Source organism: Carassius auratus, chromosome 14 (assembly GCF_003368295.1).
Source record: "Carassius auratus strain Wakin chromosome 14, ASM336829v1, whole genome shotgun sequence".
Lineage (NCBI taxonomy): Eukaryota > Metazoa > Chordata > Actinopteri > Cypriniformes > Cyprinidae > Carassius > Carassius auratus.
Window position 1 is genome coordinate 11,988,477 of NC_039256.1, and position 16,136 is coordinate 12,004,612.

At 39.6% G+C, this 16,136-nt stretch overlaps 1 protein-coding gene across 9 annotated transcripts in view; it reads right to left on the reverse strand.

Annotated features, from left to right (window-relative positions):
- Positions 1 to 1,557: 1,557 nt before the first annotated feature.
- LOC113113638 (protocadherin alpha-C2-like) overlaps positions 1,558 to 16,136 on the reverse strand; it is a 38,059-nt gene continuing 23,480 nt past the window's right edge. The window contains exons 1-4 of one of the 9 annotated variants that reach the window (XR_003293615.1): positions 14,998 to 15,757; positions 7,178 to 8,928; positions 5,404 to 5,525; positions 1,559 to 4,146 (exon numbers count right to left, since the gene is read on the reverse strand). Coding sequence is in view for 8 of the 9 variants with exons in the window: in XM_026279999.1 (XP_026135784.1) it covers positions 7,115 to 7,177; positions 10,060 to 12,462 (2,466 nt within the window). In the remaining variant the exon portion in view is untranslated. The other 8 variants (XM_026280004.1, XM_026280005.1, XM_026280001.1 and 5 more) reach the window with 8 other exon arrangements.

Below are 16,136 nucleotides of genomic sequence, written 5' to 3' on the forward strand. Positions count from 1 at the left end.
GTTTTAAGAGAATAAACTAACTAGAATTAATAAGGCAGGGGTCTGGTGTCTAACTGCATGGTGAGCAGTGACACCTTGTGGTTGAGTTACACAAATCACGTGACATACTCGGCCCCACCAGCCTCATTTGTTCTGCTCTCCCTCTCATCACAGCTGCTTACGTATGAGCTTTCCCATATCTGCACAAACCTCATACCAGACAGAGGCACCAGGGGGCAGAGCGAAGTGAATCACATCTAAGGCTCTTTTTTATTTTTATTTTTATACAGACGTTTTTTGTGGTAGTAGAGATCAAAATACACATCAATCACACATGTTCTCATTTCATATAAAGGCGATCAGATTTTTATACATTTCTTTGTTTACAGTGTGTGTGTGTTTGACATAGACTGCCCGGATCTGGCGAGCTGAGCCTCTTCTCTGTGCATCAAATTACAGGCTGCAGCATCATGCACCTCCTCCCTGCCCCCAGTCCGTTACCGTGGCGATGGACATTTGGATAGACGTGTCGCTGTCCGTGGTGCTGAACAATGCGGTCCCCAGAGGAAAGCGTTAAAAAAGGGAGGGGTTTGGGAGGATATAAGGAAGATCAAGTAAATGAATCTCTCATGAAAGAAATCTCACTGAAAACATTGCTATTTATTGACTGACTGAGTGATTAAATGAGTGACTGAACATATTTACATTTTTTATCAATCCATACAAAATGCTTTTCTCCTGTGTTCTGTGTCCTGTCTTCCTCCATCTGTCTTTTATTCGGTCGCTATAGAGACAGGCTCCAGTTGCCTAGAAACCAGCAGTCAGCTGGATTTCTCAGATTGAGGCCTTTTTCCTCTGCAGTGTTTCAGTAAAGCATGGTTGTTTTGATGGGGACGCAGTTAGCTGAACTGTGCTTTAGAGAAGGCCTATACAGGGATGTTTGTTTGTGTGTGTGTGTGTGTGTGTGTCGGGACCTTTATGATAAAATGCTGAGGACAAGCGTGTAGGACGAATCAAAAGTGTGTGTGTGTGTGTCTGCTGCAGCAGTTTTTAATAGTGCTGCAGTCTCTCTCTGTGCTGTTAGGCAAGATGAGAGAAATCTGGGTCAGGAGGAAAAGCAAAGAGCAGTTGCTTTTTTTTTTCTGTTTGTTCTGACCCACATCACAGAACCAAAACCAGGCGGTAAGCCAGCCAGGGAAGTGGTTAATGCTTTATTAACATTTGTTAGAATTAACAGAAAGAGAGAGAAAAAAAGGTTTGTAATGAAAATCCATGTGTAGTTGTATAGTGAGTGTTACATCTAAATGAAAATGCAGATATGAAATGTGGTCTACCTGATTTTTTCAATGCATTACATCTTCTGCAGTGATGACCTCATCTTTACCCACCCTAACAAAAGCATGCTCTCCTACCACCCCACGCAGATGAGAATCATGCAAAGAAAGAAGATTAATATTGGTCACTTTTACTGATCTAATCACTGATGATCAGAAGGTAGATAAGTCATAATCATAAACACTGTGTCTTTCTCTTCCCTGTTTAAAAGTTAATCATAATAGTATACTGTACAAACAACTTGTTTTAATTTTATTTATTTATTTTACTCCAGTGCGTGTATTCAATTGGGATACAGGTTGATTGCTACTTACATACTGAGAAGTCATTTAAAAGCTGAAATCATATTACAAATGCAATGTCCCATCAAGTTATGTACTTCTGAAATACACAGAAAATTACAGAAATCACAATTTTTTTTAACTCAGTTTTTATCTATTTTAAACATGAAATACAAATACATCAGTAGATACTCATGAGCAAAGAGGGTCTGGTAGTTTCTCTGAGGCACATCATGTATGTGTTCAGTTTTAAGTAGGCAGCTGGTCTGCTTTAGAGCACAAATGCTGGTAGAAAATGAATTAGAAAAACATTTGCTTGTCTGTATAAAGATTAATTGGACAGCAGGGGAAAGAAAAATAAACATGGACTACAGGGCAGTGCTGTATATAGGTAGTCCATTTTTATATCACAAAATTTTGTGATAAATTAATTAGACACTTTTCTGTGCAGAGAGAGATGAGTGACCTACTTACAGCTGCTCATACTGACAGATATACTGTTCCTTAATATTTTATCATTTTACTAAAATGTATCTTTCTTTCCCTCTGATTGTCTCACATAATGTTATCTTACAACACTGGTCATGTCTGAGCATCAGCCAATCCTCTGAGACAACTAAGCCTTAAAATGATTACTTCCTGTTTAAAATACCACACGTAAACATCCAGCATTTGTTTCTCTAAAACAGAAAATCAAATTACAACTGGGCAGATGTATTTTGTAATTCAGCATTGCTTTGACAAAACACACATACTGTGCATTACAGAGCGAGCCAGTCACTGAACTGACCCCGTGACACCTTGACCTTTTGACCTGCCTGGGAAAACTGCCATACCCTCAGGAAGTTAGGAATAAATGACACCCCAGAAAGGCTGGAAACTATCAGAAAAACAACAATACCATATTGTTCACTGAAATAAAATATTGATGTCCATATATTGCACAACTGATATAGCCAGCAAATACAAAACATCAGCAATAAAAAAAAAGCAATATGAAAGTTTATATTAATGCATGAATATTAATACATAATATTAACACCAGGAATTGAAAATAAACATGTTAAAAATAAAGGGAATAAATAATATTTGGCTAGTGCACTTCAATGCACAAAGCAATGTATTTTCATTTTTTCCCCAAAGCATTTCCATAAATATTAAACACATTTCATAATACTGGATAATTATACGGTTGATAAGTAAACATTAGCAGTTCTTATCTTTTCTTGTTTTAAAGCAAATAAAACCCATCACCACCTTGAGTGCTCTTTACATTAGCCTTATTTCAAAGATTTAATGAAGTCTGATGGTTGATGCAAGTCTTTACCTCTGAAATATTGTGGTCTTTTTATAAAGGACAGAATGAAGGAACTCACTGTTTAACAGTCTCTATTAGAAGTCAGTGGGGTTTTATCGGAGACAGAAATCTTAGGCATCGGGAGAGGCTACTGAATCTCCTAAACTCATCTTAGAAACCTCTGTGACCTTCAGATATCTGAATCTGCACTATGACATCACTGTGCTGTGTTTGCGTTTGTGCATTCATGAATGTCACCAGACACCACAGAGGAAGCAGTCATGGTGATTTTACAGCCTCCACTATACTCTATCATATTAAGAGAGATCATAACTACAATGATACTCTACACTTTCTGAGTCAGATCAGTCCTTAGATTCAGCTTAAATTCTTTACATACTGAAATGTAAAAATACTGACACAAACAGCAATACGGACATAATACAACACTACACTACATTGCTGTGACCTCTTCTGAATACACTGGATAATACTAGCATTATTCTGATAGAAGTCTTTATGAGTTCCAAGAAAACACATAAGAAAGGCTTTATACATCCATTGCAGGTAAAGAGAAGCTTTCAGTGTCCAAATTCAGTCTAGCATAAGCTCCAAACTCCATCTTTTAACATGACTGAATCATTTAATCCTCTTTGTGCTTGGTAACTATAATTCACATTGCAAAAAAAAAAAAAAACATTTGTCATTAGTATCTACTGATTAAGATTTTTTTTTTTCTTTTTTTGCAATTCAGTGTCCACACAAGTTCATATGAGAATATTTTGTTAATAGTTTCTCTCCCCAATGTCTTTACCAGTTCCTAAATATAACGAAGATAGCGTGTAACTCTAAGCATGCAAACACAAGCATACTGTTTTTGCAGAACAGTTTCTTTGATAAAGACATAAGCTGTGCTGTTTGAAGATATGCATGTGTGTGTGTGTGTGTGTGTGTGTGTCCTCACAGATCCAGTCCAAGTCCAATCTTGAGCGTTCAGATTTAAGAGTATCTCTTAATATCAGAAGCAAAAGATCTTCGTCAATCCTCTGGTCAGTCCTGGGCAAACTCTCCGAACTCTGATGTGAAGATGTAGACATCGTTCAGGGTTGATTTCATCTCTGCAAGATGGTGCAGGGGAATATGATGAATACAGGTGGACAGACATGCAGGCTGATGGAAAGGTTTCAATACTCTGCTCTGGCAAAATGGTTGGGAGGATCCTCAGGTGGAGCTGCTGCTGGTGGTGGTGGAAGCCTGTCAATGAGAAAGAGAAATTGGACGTAAGAGGCTAGACTTCAGAAATTACTCACTTAGTGAGAGGCCAGAACCTGAACACATCTCATGCAACCAAGGCCTGTCACTTAAAGGCTTCAGGCAAAACAGAAGGTGGAACCTTGGTTTGATTGACAGGTGATGGGGGGGGTGGGTTGATCAATGAGAACCATGCTCAGATATCAGGTGAGGGTGGTTGGGGTGATGGAAGGGCAGTGAGCTGAAAACTGTGTGGTTGTAATTTGTTTCGCATCACTCTGATTCATTGGTGAAGAGAATTCAACAGAACCGGTATGTGCAATTGGAATCCACCAGTCAATTCACCAACCATTCAAACACACAAGTAGACAAACCATCCAACAAACAGGCTGAGGAGCTCATAATGATGTTTAGTAGATGAACAGACAGTACATATATCATTAAAAACCAGATCATGCACTAGAGCCATATTTCCTAAAAAATAATCTTCCTAATCAGTGTTTTAAGGAACATTATTCTGCCATTTACTAACCCATCTGTCATTTCAAAACTTTGACTTTTTCATACGTGAAACACAAAAAGAAAACAAATGTCCTAGATGCTTTTTTTTCAGACTATGAAAGTGAATGAAATCAGACACCATAAAGAACATTTAAAGATAAGAATCACTTGGTTTTTAACAATTTGGGGGAGATTTGATAGCCTCCATTCCTTGTCACTTCCATTGTAGAGAAAAAGAGCAGCAAGAAAATTTTCCCACAAATCAAAGAAAATCATCTGAGTTTGGAAAGACATGAGGGTGAGTAAATAATCACGTTTTACTTCTGTATGAACTTTCTTTAACTGAATGCATTTTGGCAGGAAAAAAAATTATATGAACAACACTTTCACCCCCAGCCACTGTCAATCAAACCACAGAGAATCAGTTATTATTAGCATTTCTGCTGGTCACAGGTGTCTATAAAAGGTGGGGTTTATGATGCGGAATAACAGAATTTCCTAATTGAGTTCCACAAGTTGGAAAATAATAAATAAAGACCGCAAAGTTTAAATCTAGCAGCATTTACATCTAAAAAGCTCAGAAGACCAAGTGAAATGTCAAACTGAGTGTTGATGTTGACCAGTTGAACCATTTATCTGCATCTAAACTGAACGAAACTTATTTGAATTCAGTTGTATAAACTGGCTCCTTGGCTCCTCCTACAACAGGACAAGGCAAACTCCACTGACAAAAAACACCAACCACAAAGAGAAACACACAGTCACATATATTTCAGTAAAGGTCAATGGGCCCTGGGACCAGGCGCTCCAGAAATCGAGAGAATGGTGTAGTCAGGGCTGCATACCTCCAGCGGGAAAGGGGACCTCGTTCATTTTGAGTACTTTAAAACGGAAACAAAAACAGAGACATACATTTCAATATTTCGCTTTCAGCACAATCATTTTCATGAATTTCATGAATCTCACTGAACACATTTCTGTCATCAAAACCAGAATTCACATTAATCTTTACTTATTACAGTAATACCAGTCTAAGCTTGTTTTTGTTTTGTTTTTTTAGATCTACAGTGCACCAAAAAAAAATTAATCAAGAAAAGAAAAGAAAGATCAAATTTTCTTTTGTCCTCATTTAAACATTGTTGTCTGAGACAGGGACTCCAGGTAACCTGTGACAAAATGTGAAAAAATGTTAATGCATATCAAAGGAAGCAAAACAAATAACATTTTACAATTCACTAAGAAGCACTAAGAATGAGAGAATGAAAGGAGAGACAAATTAAAATACATTATTTACATGAAAAAAGGCTGCACAAAAAAGGGAAAAGTTAAAGACTCTCTCATTCTGTCTTTGAATGACTTACCTGTCCGTCAGGTAACACTCTCTAACAGAAAAGAACAAGTTAAACAAATGCAAAAGAAAAGAAAAAAAATCATGATCATACAAATAAATAAAGCTAAATAAATAGCAAGTGCCTAATCAAATTCAAGTGTATCATGTTCAGTAAATTAAACGATATTTATCTATATTCACCACATTTACGGAAAATAAATCAAAACGAAAATAAAAAGTTATATGTTGCTTGACCTCACACAACAAGTGTTAATTCAAGGGATTTATGTCAATGCTAAGAAACACAGTGGACCCAAATGTTTTTGGATACTTAAGCCACAAAACTTGACAAAGGGTTTTTTTAAGGGTAAAAATGCACAAAGTCTCCTGTAAGGGGAACGTTGTGTGTATGTCTGTGTGTGTGTGTGTGTGTGAGCTTGTTTATGTGGTTAATGAGGACACAGATTTGTGGAATATGAGAGACAAAGAGATTTTAGCAAAAATGTATCACAACATGGTCTTATGAACATCAGAACTGCACGTGAAGTAGCAACAGCAGGTCAGAAAAGTAGGTCATCCAGTTCTGAGAGAGAAGCAACACATCACGCAACATGCTTGCACAAATTTACATTTCATACACGCACAGGCAATCTCTTTCACTGTGGCAGCTGGCTCAGCTGGAGGGAAGCTGAGAGTATATGTACAACAGGTAAGATATATGAGGCTATAGAATTGTAGATTTAGATCAAGCACAGTAAAAAGACACAAACATTTTCAAGAAGGCAATGTTCACTTCTGTAATTCTGTCTGAACAAATATAAAAGTAGGCCTATATATAAAATGTGAACTTTTAAGAAAAGAAAATGAAGTGTAACTGACTGTAAAAAAAAAAGAAAAAAAAGAACAGTACTGGAATGAGTCCAGACGAAAGAGGAAAGCGAAAGAGAAAAAAAAGCACATATACAGACTCTTAAGTTCAAGAGAAGATGTGCTAAGAACCACTGAAAACACTCCCTTTTGAACTTTAGCATAACTTCACAAGATGGGAAAATATATAATATAACGTAAATGTGCACTTGAAAAGCACAAGATAAAGATAAGCATCTCAGAGAGAATAGTCTGGGCTTAAAAGCTGTAAAGTCAAACTGCATACACTGTCGTATGGCTTATTTGAAGAACCAATTCACCTGTTGACAAGCCTACCTGTAGAGTAGAAGCAGCTGAGTCGCTGGTCTCGGTCAGTCCTGTGCTCCTCGGTAAACTGGACACGACATATCTCGCTCCCTTTGGCACAGGCTGTCTAACCACCAGCTTTCCTTTCCTGGTCTCTGCTAGAAATAAACTGTACCAGTAGGCATCGTTGGAGACCAGAGTGGAATCTGCGATGGTCGAGTTCCTCTCGCTGATCACACTGTTCCTGCACGGAGGAGCCGCTTTGCTGGGCTTCGTTTTCTGACACTTCAGCACGATGGTGACCAAAATAGTGATGAGTAAAAGAAATGAAACGGAGCCCAGTCCGATCACCAGATACAGGTTTATATCGGAGAAGATGTCATATCCCAAAGGCACCTCAGTCATGTCAGCATAGGTTTTAAGGGCGGTCTCCACCGTGGACAGTTTGATGGTGACTGTAGCAGAGAGCGCGGGCTCTCCGTTGTCCTTGGCGATCACAACCAGCTGCTGGTGGCGCGAGTCTCTGTAACTGAACATCCTCATGGTCCGGATCTCTCCGTTATATTGATCCAAGCTGAATAATGTGGCGTCAGTGTTGTGGAGAAACTGGTACGTGATTCGAGAGTTGTGCACTGAATCAGAGTCTATGGCGATGACTTTGGCTATCAGAGTCCCTTTATCGGTGGATCTCGGGATCTTTTCCTCCACCACCGAGCCGTGCGCGCGCCATGGAGACACTATAAGCGGCGTGTTGTCGTTCTGATCCATGATAATAATGTGAACGGTCACGTTACTGCTGAGCGGAGGAACACCAGAGTCTCTGGCCTCGATGTGGAAAAGAAACTCTTTCTCTATCTCATAGTCAAACGTCTTTAGTGCGTAAAGATTGCCGTTCTCTGGGTTAATGGAGAACAGCATGGACATGGAGGTGTTCACTATTTCCTTCTCTATGATAAAGTAAACTAGATACTGATTTTCATGGAGATCTGGGTCTATAGCAGTTAAAGAGCTCAGTAAAGCTCCAGGCGCGTTATTCTCCATAACAGGTATCGTGTAGAAGGTCTGCGGGAACTGAGGAACATTGTCGTTAATGTCCAGCAGCTCTAAAGTTATAGTTTCATTATCAGATAACGGCGGGTTGCCCCTGTCAGTCACGGTAATAGTGATGTCATATTCTGGAACCTTCTCATGGTCTAACGGTTCTGAAACTAATAATTCATAATAATTATCAGACGATTCTTTGAGCGCAAAAGGTAAATCATCCGAAATATGAATATCTACCTGCCCATTTTCTCCTGAGTCTTTATCACTCACACTAACAACTGCAATTACTGAATTTACAGCTATATCCTCTTTTACTGGACTTGTGAATGATTTTATAGAAATTTCAGGATGATTGTCATTCATATCTGTGATTAAAATCTTTACTTTACATTTCCCAGAGAGACTATTAGCTCCTTTATCTGTTGCTATAATTTCCATATCATAGATCCGGAAATCCTCATAATTAATCATCTCTTTCACTCTGATTTCACCACTGTCAGGATTCAGACTGAATGCCTGTTGTGTTTTCTCTGAAGTATACAAACTATAAGAGTAAATTATATCTGAATTGGACCCTTCATCTCTATCTGTCGCGTTTAATTTCACGACAAGGCTTCCAGTTGGTGCATTTTCTGTCAGGTTTATAGTATAACTGTCTTTATCGAATTGAGGGGCGTTGTCATTAGTGTCCAGAACGCGCACAATAATACTAGCAGTGCCAGAGCGCGCAGGGACTCCTCCATCCACAGCAGTGAGTATCAGATTATGAACGGCCTGCTCCTCGCGATCTAATGCTTTTTTCAATATTAAATCAGCAAATTTTGAACCATCCCTCCCTGTCTGTATTTCAATATCAAAGTTTGCACTCTCACTCAAATGATAACTTTTAATGGAATTTGAACCAATATCAGGGTCAACCGCATTACTTAGAGAAAACCTCTCGCCAACAGCAGTAGATTCAGAGACGTCCAAATTAATCGTATCCCTACGGAAGTAAGGCGCATTGTCGTTAATGTCCATTATTTCCAATTCAATGTTAAATATACGAACAGGGTTCTCAAGAATGACTTCCATTTTTAAATAACAAACTGTTGTTTTTGATGTGCAAAGGTACTCTCTGTCAATGCGCTCCAAAATAAACAGATCTCCGCTGTCTTTGTTCACATCCAGGTATTTCTTACTTGCAAGGATATCTAACCTGATTTTTCTTCTTCCTAACGTCTGCACATCGATTCCTAAATCTGCAGCCAAATTCGCAACCACAGAGCCTACCTCCATCTCCTCCGGAATAGAATAATGGGTGACAGATGACGCCGTGTAAACCAGCGCCGAAAGCAGAAGTAATGTTGCGACGTACTTCATCACTGTAGGCTGAGCATCCATTCTGTCTGCTCAGCTTTGTCGTCTTTGCGAGCCCAAAAAACAGCTGTCCTTAACAATGATGATCGCAAATGGAATGCATTTAGCAGATTACAATATTGGCTTAGTATCAGCCTGCGTTCTACAGAAGTGTCACAGTGTAAGTCAACGCAGAAAGCCAGCAGAGAAGCACTCGTATCCCCACGCTTTTACAAAGACTCGCTGGTGAGCATGAACTGTCATGGCGACTACAAAATAAATAAATAAATGTAAATCCTCGTTTTTGTTGGGGCACAGCGACCCGTTGCGTATGTTTTGAAGAATTACCAGAAATATACAAAGTAAATTCAAAATAACATTCGTAACAAATTTTCATGATCAGAGCGGAAATGTGTCAATTAAAAAATATGAGAACACAATCGAAATGAAATAACAGATCACTACGTTATTTTAAATAAATACTGAACTTAAAAATTTAATGTAGGCAATTTTTCTGCAATTTAAGTTACCTGTAGAGTAGAAGCAGCTGAGTCGCTGGTCTCGGTCAGTCCTGTGCTCCTCGGTAAACTGGACACGACATATCTCGCTCCCTTTGGCACAGGCTGTCTGACCACCAGCTTTCCTTTCCTGGTCTCTGCTAGAAATAAACTGTACCAGTAGGCATCGTTGGAGACCAGAGTGGAATCCGCGATGGTCGAGTTCCTCTCGCTGATCACACTGTTCCTGCACGGAGGAGCCGCTTTGCTGGGCTTCGTTTTCTGACACTTGAGCACGATGGTGACCAAAATAGTGATGAGTAAAAGAAATGAAACGGAGCCCAGTCCGATCACCAGATACAGGTTTATATCGGAGAAGATGTCATATCCCAAAGGCACCTCAGTCATGTCAGCATAGGTTTTAAGGGCGGTCTCCACCGTGGACAGTTTGATGGTGACTGTAGCAGAGAGCGCGGGCTCTCCGTTGTCCTTGGCGATCACAACCAGCTGCTGGTGGCGCGAGTCTCTGTAACTGAACATCCTCATGGTCCGGATCTCTCCGTTATATTGATCCAAGCTGAATAATGTGGCGTCAGTGTTGTGGAGAAACTGGTACGTGATTCGAGAGTTGTGCACTGAATCAGAGTCTATGGCGATGACTTTGGCTATCAGAGTCCCTTTATCGGTGGATCTCGGGATCTTTTCCTCCACCACCGAGCCGTGCGCGCGCCATGGAGACACTATAAGCGGCGTGTTGTCGTTCTGATCCATGATAATAATGTGAACGGTCACGTTACTGCTGAGCGGAGGAACACCAGAGTCTCTGGCCTCGATGTGGAAAAGAAACTCCTTCTCTATCTCATAGTCAAACGTCTTTAGTGCGTAAAGATTGCCGTTCTCGGGGTTAATGGAGAACAGCATGGACATGGAGGTGTTCACTATTTCCTTCTCTATGATAAAGTAAACTAGATACTGATTTTCATGGAGATCTGGGTCTATAGCAGTTAAAGAGCTCAGTAAAGCTCCAGGCGCGTTATTCTCCATAACAGGAATCGTGTAGAAGGTCTGCGGGAACTGAGGAACATTGTCGTTAATGTCCAGCAGCTCTAAAGTTATAGTTTCATTATCAGATAACGGCGGGTTGCCCCTGTCAGTCACGGTAATAGTGATGTCATATTCCGGAACATTTTCACGGTCTAACGGTTCTGAAACTAATAATTCATAATAATTATCAGACGATTCTTTGAGTGCAAAAGGTAAATCATCAGAAATATGAATATCTACCTGCCCATTTTCTCCTGAGTCTTTATCACTCACACTAACAACTGCAATTACTGTATTTACAGCTATATCCTCTTTTACTGGACTTGTGAATGATTTTATAGAAATTTCAGGATGATTGTCATTCATATCTGTGACTAAAATATTTACTTTACATTTCCCAGAGAGACTATTAGCTCCTTTATCTGTTGCTATAACTTCCATATCATAGATCCTGAAATCCTCGTAATTAATCATTTCTTTCACTCTGATTTCTCCATCTTCAGGATTCAGACTGAATGTTTGCTGTGTTTTTTCTGAAGTATACAGACTAAAGGAGTAAATTATATCTGAATTGGACCCTTCATCTCTATCTGTCGCGTTTAATTTTACGACAAGGCTTCCAATCGGTGCGTTTTCTGTTAGATTTATAGTATAACTGTCTTCATCGAATTGAGGGGCGTTGTCATTAGTGTCCAGAACGCGCACAATAATACTAGCAGTGCCAGAGCGCGCGGGGACTCCTCCATCCACAGCAGTGAGTATCAGATTATGTGAAGCTTGTTTTTCTCTGTCTAATGACTTTTTCAGTATCAAATCAGCAAACTTAGATCCGTCTCGTCCAGTCTGAATCTCAATGCTAAAATGGTCGCTTTCACTGAGATAGTATGCCTTTACGGAATTTGAACCTGTATCAGGATCCACAGCATTAGTGAGGGAAAATCTCTCTCCTATTGCTGTTGCCTCTGAAATATCTAAATGCATTGTGTCTCGTCGGAAACGTGGCGCATTATCATTTATGTCCATTATTTCAAGTTCAATATTAAACATTCGAATAGGATTCTCTAATGTGGCATCCACTTTCAGCAAACAAGTCGTGACCGATTTAATTGGGCATAAATTTTCTCTATCAATCCTTTCTAAAATGTACAGCTCCCCAGTATCTTTGTTAACGTCAAGATATTTTTTATTTGCGACGACATCCAAACGTACTTTACGTTTACTAAGGCTTTTCAAATCCAGTCCCAAATCAGACACCAAATTTGCAACCACAGTCCCTTCGTCCATCTCCTCTGGAATTGTGTAGTGAGTAACGGCAGATGCTGTCTGAAATACAGCCGCAAGGAATACAAAGATCGAGACGTACCTTAACCAAAGCCTTGCTTTCGGTTCCATTGTTTTGATTTCCTTATGTTGCACACAGAAAGAGGGTCCAAAGATTTCCAAAACGTGGATTTGTTTCAAGAAAATAATTCGCGCAATGACATGCAAGGAAATGCAACTGGATCATTAAATGAAAGTGCGAATAGTCCAGCCTGAAAGAAAGACTGCAGTGTTTCCCACAAATGAAAATCAGCAATGGCGACGACGACGGCAGTATGTCTAGAAAAGTATTTTCTTGGTGTACAGCGACTCTATGCGCGCAAGAGCGAGGAGTGCAGTGTAGAGAGACAATAGAAATGTGTAACATTAGAAAAGTGTTTTAAAATATTTCACGTTGGTAAAGGTATGAACTAAAAACGTTAAAATAAAATGAAATTAAAATCTGACTGAATACCTATAATAAAGCGTTTTGTATATGCAAACAAAATGACAATTGCAACTCGGGAAATTTTAAAAACTGTTTGCCAGTATAAATGGTTTATGTCACAGGTAATTAACGCAAGCAACAAGTCTCCCAACTGAACGCGACGAAAGTTTAGAATTTAAATGCAGCTGAATTATCTCTGAACAATAAATAACTGCATTGGAATGCGTTAGACTGAAGCATAATATTACTTATCTCCTGAGAGGATTTATTGACAAATACAAGCAAAGTTGAACCTAAAAGATATACTTCACCAGGAAAAAAAGATCAATAGATTTGTTTCGACTTTATTATTATTATTATTATTATTATTATTATTATTATTATTATTATTATTATTATTATTATTATTCACTATGTGTCAGTGCTTACCTGTAGAGTAGAAGCAGCTGAGTCGCTGGTCTCGGTCAGTCCTGTGCTCCTCGGTAAACTGGACACGACATATCTCGCTCCCTTTGGCACAGGCTGTCTGACCACCAGCTTTCCTTTCCTGGTCTCTGCTAGAAATAAACTGTACCAGTAGGCATCGTTGGAGACCAGAGTGGAATCCGCGATGGTCGAGTTCCTCTCACTGATCACACTGTTCCTGCACGGAGGAGCCGCTTTGCTGGGCTTCGTTTTCTGACACTTCAGCACGATGGTGACCAAAATAGTGATGAGTAAAAGAAATGAAACGGAGCCCAGTCCGATCACCAGATACAGGTTTAAATCGGAGAAGATGTCATATCCCAAAGGCACCTCAGTCATGTCAGCATAGGTTTTAAGGGCGGTCTCCACCGTGGACAGTTTGATGGTGACTGTAGCAGAGAGCGCGGGCTCTCCGTTGTCCTTGGCGATCACAACCAGCTGCTGGTGGCGCGAGTCTCTGTAACTGAACATCCTCATGGTCCGGATCTCTCCGTTATATTGATCCAAGCTGAATAACGTGGCGTCAGTGTTGTGGAGAAACTGGTACGTGATTCGAGAGTTGTGCACTGAATCAGAGTCTATGGCGATGACTTTGGCTATCAGAGTCCCTTTATCGGTGGATCTCGGGATCTTTTCCTCCACCACCGAGCCGTGCGCGCGCCATGGAGACACTATAAGCGGCGTGTTGTCGTTCTGATCCATGATAATAATGTGAACAGTCACGTTACTGCTGAGCGGAGGAACACCAGAGTCTCTGGCCTCGATGTGGAAAAGAAACTCCTTCTCTATCTCATAGTCAAACGTCTTTAGCGCGTAAAGATTGCCGTTTTCTGGGTTAATGGAGAACAGCATGGACATGGAGGTGTTCACTATTTCCTTCTCTATGATAAAGTAAACTAGATACTGATTTTCATGGAGATCTGGGTCTATAGCAGTTAAAGAGCTCAGTAAAGCTCCAGGCGCGTTATTCTCCATAACAGGTATCGTGTAGAAGGTCTGCGGGAACTGAGGAACATTGTCGTTAATGTCCAGCAGCTCTAAAGTTATAGTTTCATTATCAGATAACGGCGGGTTGCCCCTGTCAGTCACGGTAATAGTGATGTCATATTCTGGAACCTTTTCACGGTCTAACGGTTCTGAAACTAATAATTCATAATAATTATCAGACGATTCTTTGAGCGCAAAAGGTAAATCATCAGAAATATGAATATCTACCTGCCCATTTTCTCCTGAGTCTTTATCACTCACACTAACAACTGCAATTACTGTATTTACAGCTATATCCTCTTTTACTGGACTTGTGAAGGATTTCAGAGAAATTTCAGGATGATTGTCATTCATATCTGTGATTAAAATCTTTACTTTACATTTCCCAGAGAGACTATTAGCTCCTTTATCTGTTGCTATAATTTCCATATCATAGATCCGGAAATCCTCATAATTAATCATCTCTTTTACTCTGATTTCACCACTGTCAGGATTCAGACTGAATGCCTGTTGTGTTTTCTCTGATGTATACAAACTATATGAGTAAATTATATCTGAATTGGACCCTTCATCTCTATCTGTCGCGTTTAATTTCACGACAAGGCTTCCAGTTGGCGCGTTTTCTGTCAGGTTTATAGTATAACTGTCTTTATCGAATTGAGGGGCGTTGTCATTAGTGTCCAGAACGCGCACAATAATACTAGCAGTGCCAGAGCGCGCAGGGACTCCTCCATCCACAGCAGTGAGTATCAGATTATGTGAATTTTGTTTTTCTCTGTCTAAAGGCTTTTTCAGAATTAAATCAGCAAATTTTGACCCATCCCTTCCTGTTTGTATTTCAATGTCAAAATATTCGCTCTCACTCAAATAATACGTTTTGATCGAATTTTGTCCAATATCAGGATCCACCGCATTACTGAGCGAGAACCTCTCCCCCGCTGCTGTAGATTCTGATATGTCCAAACGGATCGTATCCCTCCAAAACTTGGGAGCATTATCATTGATATCTATAATTTCAATTTCAATATTAAACATTCGAACAGGATTCTCGAGTATCACTTCCATTTTGATAAAACACGTTGTCGCTGTTTTAACACTGCAGAGATATTCTCTGTCCATCTTTTCTAAAATAAAGAGCTCTCCTGTTTGTTTGTTGACATCCAGATATTTTTTACTAGATCTAATATCGAGTCGCATTTGTCGGCTGCTGAGTGTTTTCACATCCAGTCCCAAATCGGATGCCAAATTAGCGACAACAGAGCCTTCCTCCATTTCTTCTGGGATGGAATAGTGTGTAACAGCGGACGCTGTGTCCAAAATAGCGGAGAAAAGCAGAAGGAACGTTACATACCTCCACAACTGTGATTTTACGCGTCCCTCCATTCTGCAACTTTTAAGATATTTATATTCCTCGCGATCATGAAATTGGCTGAGAATCGAATACCACACAGAGCGAAGCTCTTGTCATGGCGCGCTCTTTGTGCGCTTTCCCCGTATGGAAATATGTCAGGGGGGATTTGATTATGAACAAAAGCGTTTTCTTAGAAAACAGCGACGCTCAGTGAGTTTAATCTGAACATACACAATAAGAAAGAAACAGCCTTTCTTACCAAGTGTTTTTTTTTTTTTCGCGTTATTTTAATGTTATGATTACTGTTCCTGTTTTAATGGACGCAAAGACAATATGCTATATATAGAGCCCCAAAATATAAAACAAAAATACTGATAATGAGAAATAAAATAAATAAAAACTATTAAAATATAAAAGGAAAAAGGTATCTTGTATGTTCTCGGTCAGATAAACTGCAGCATGAGCCACGTCTAATTTAATATCTTGAAAATAAATTGTGCGTGAACCGTCATGAAA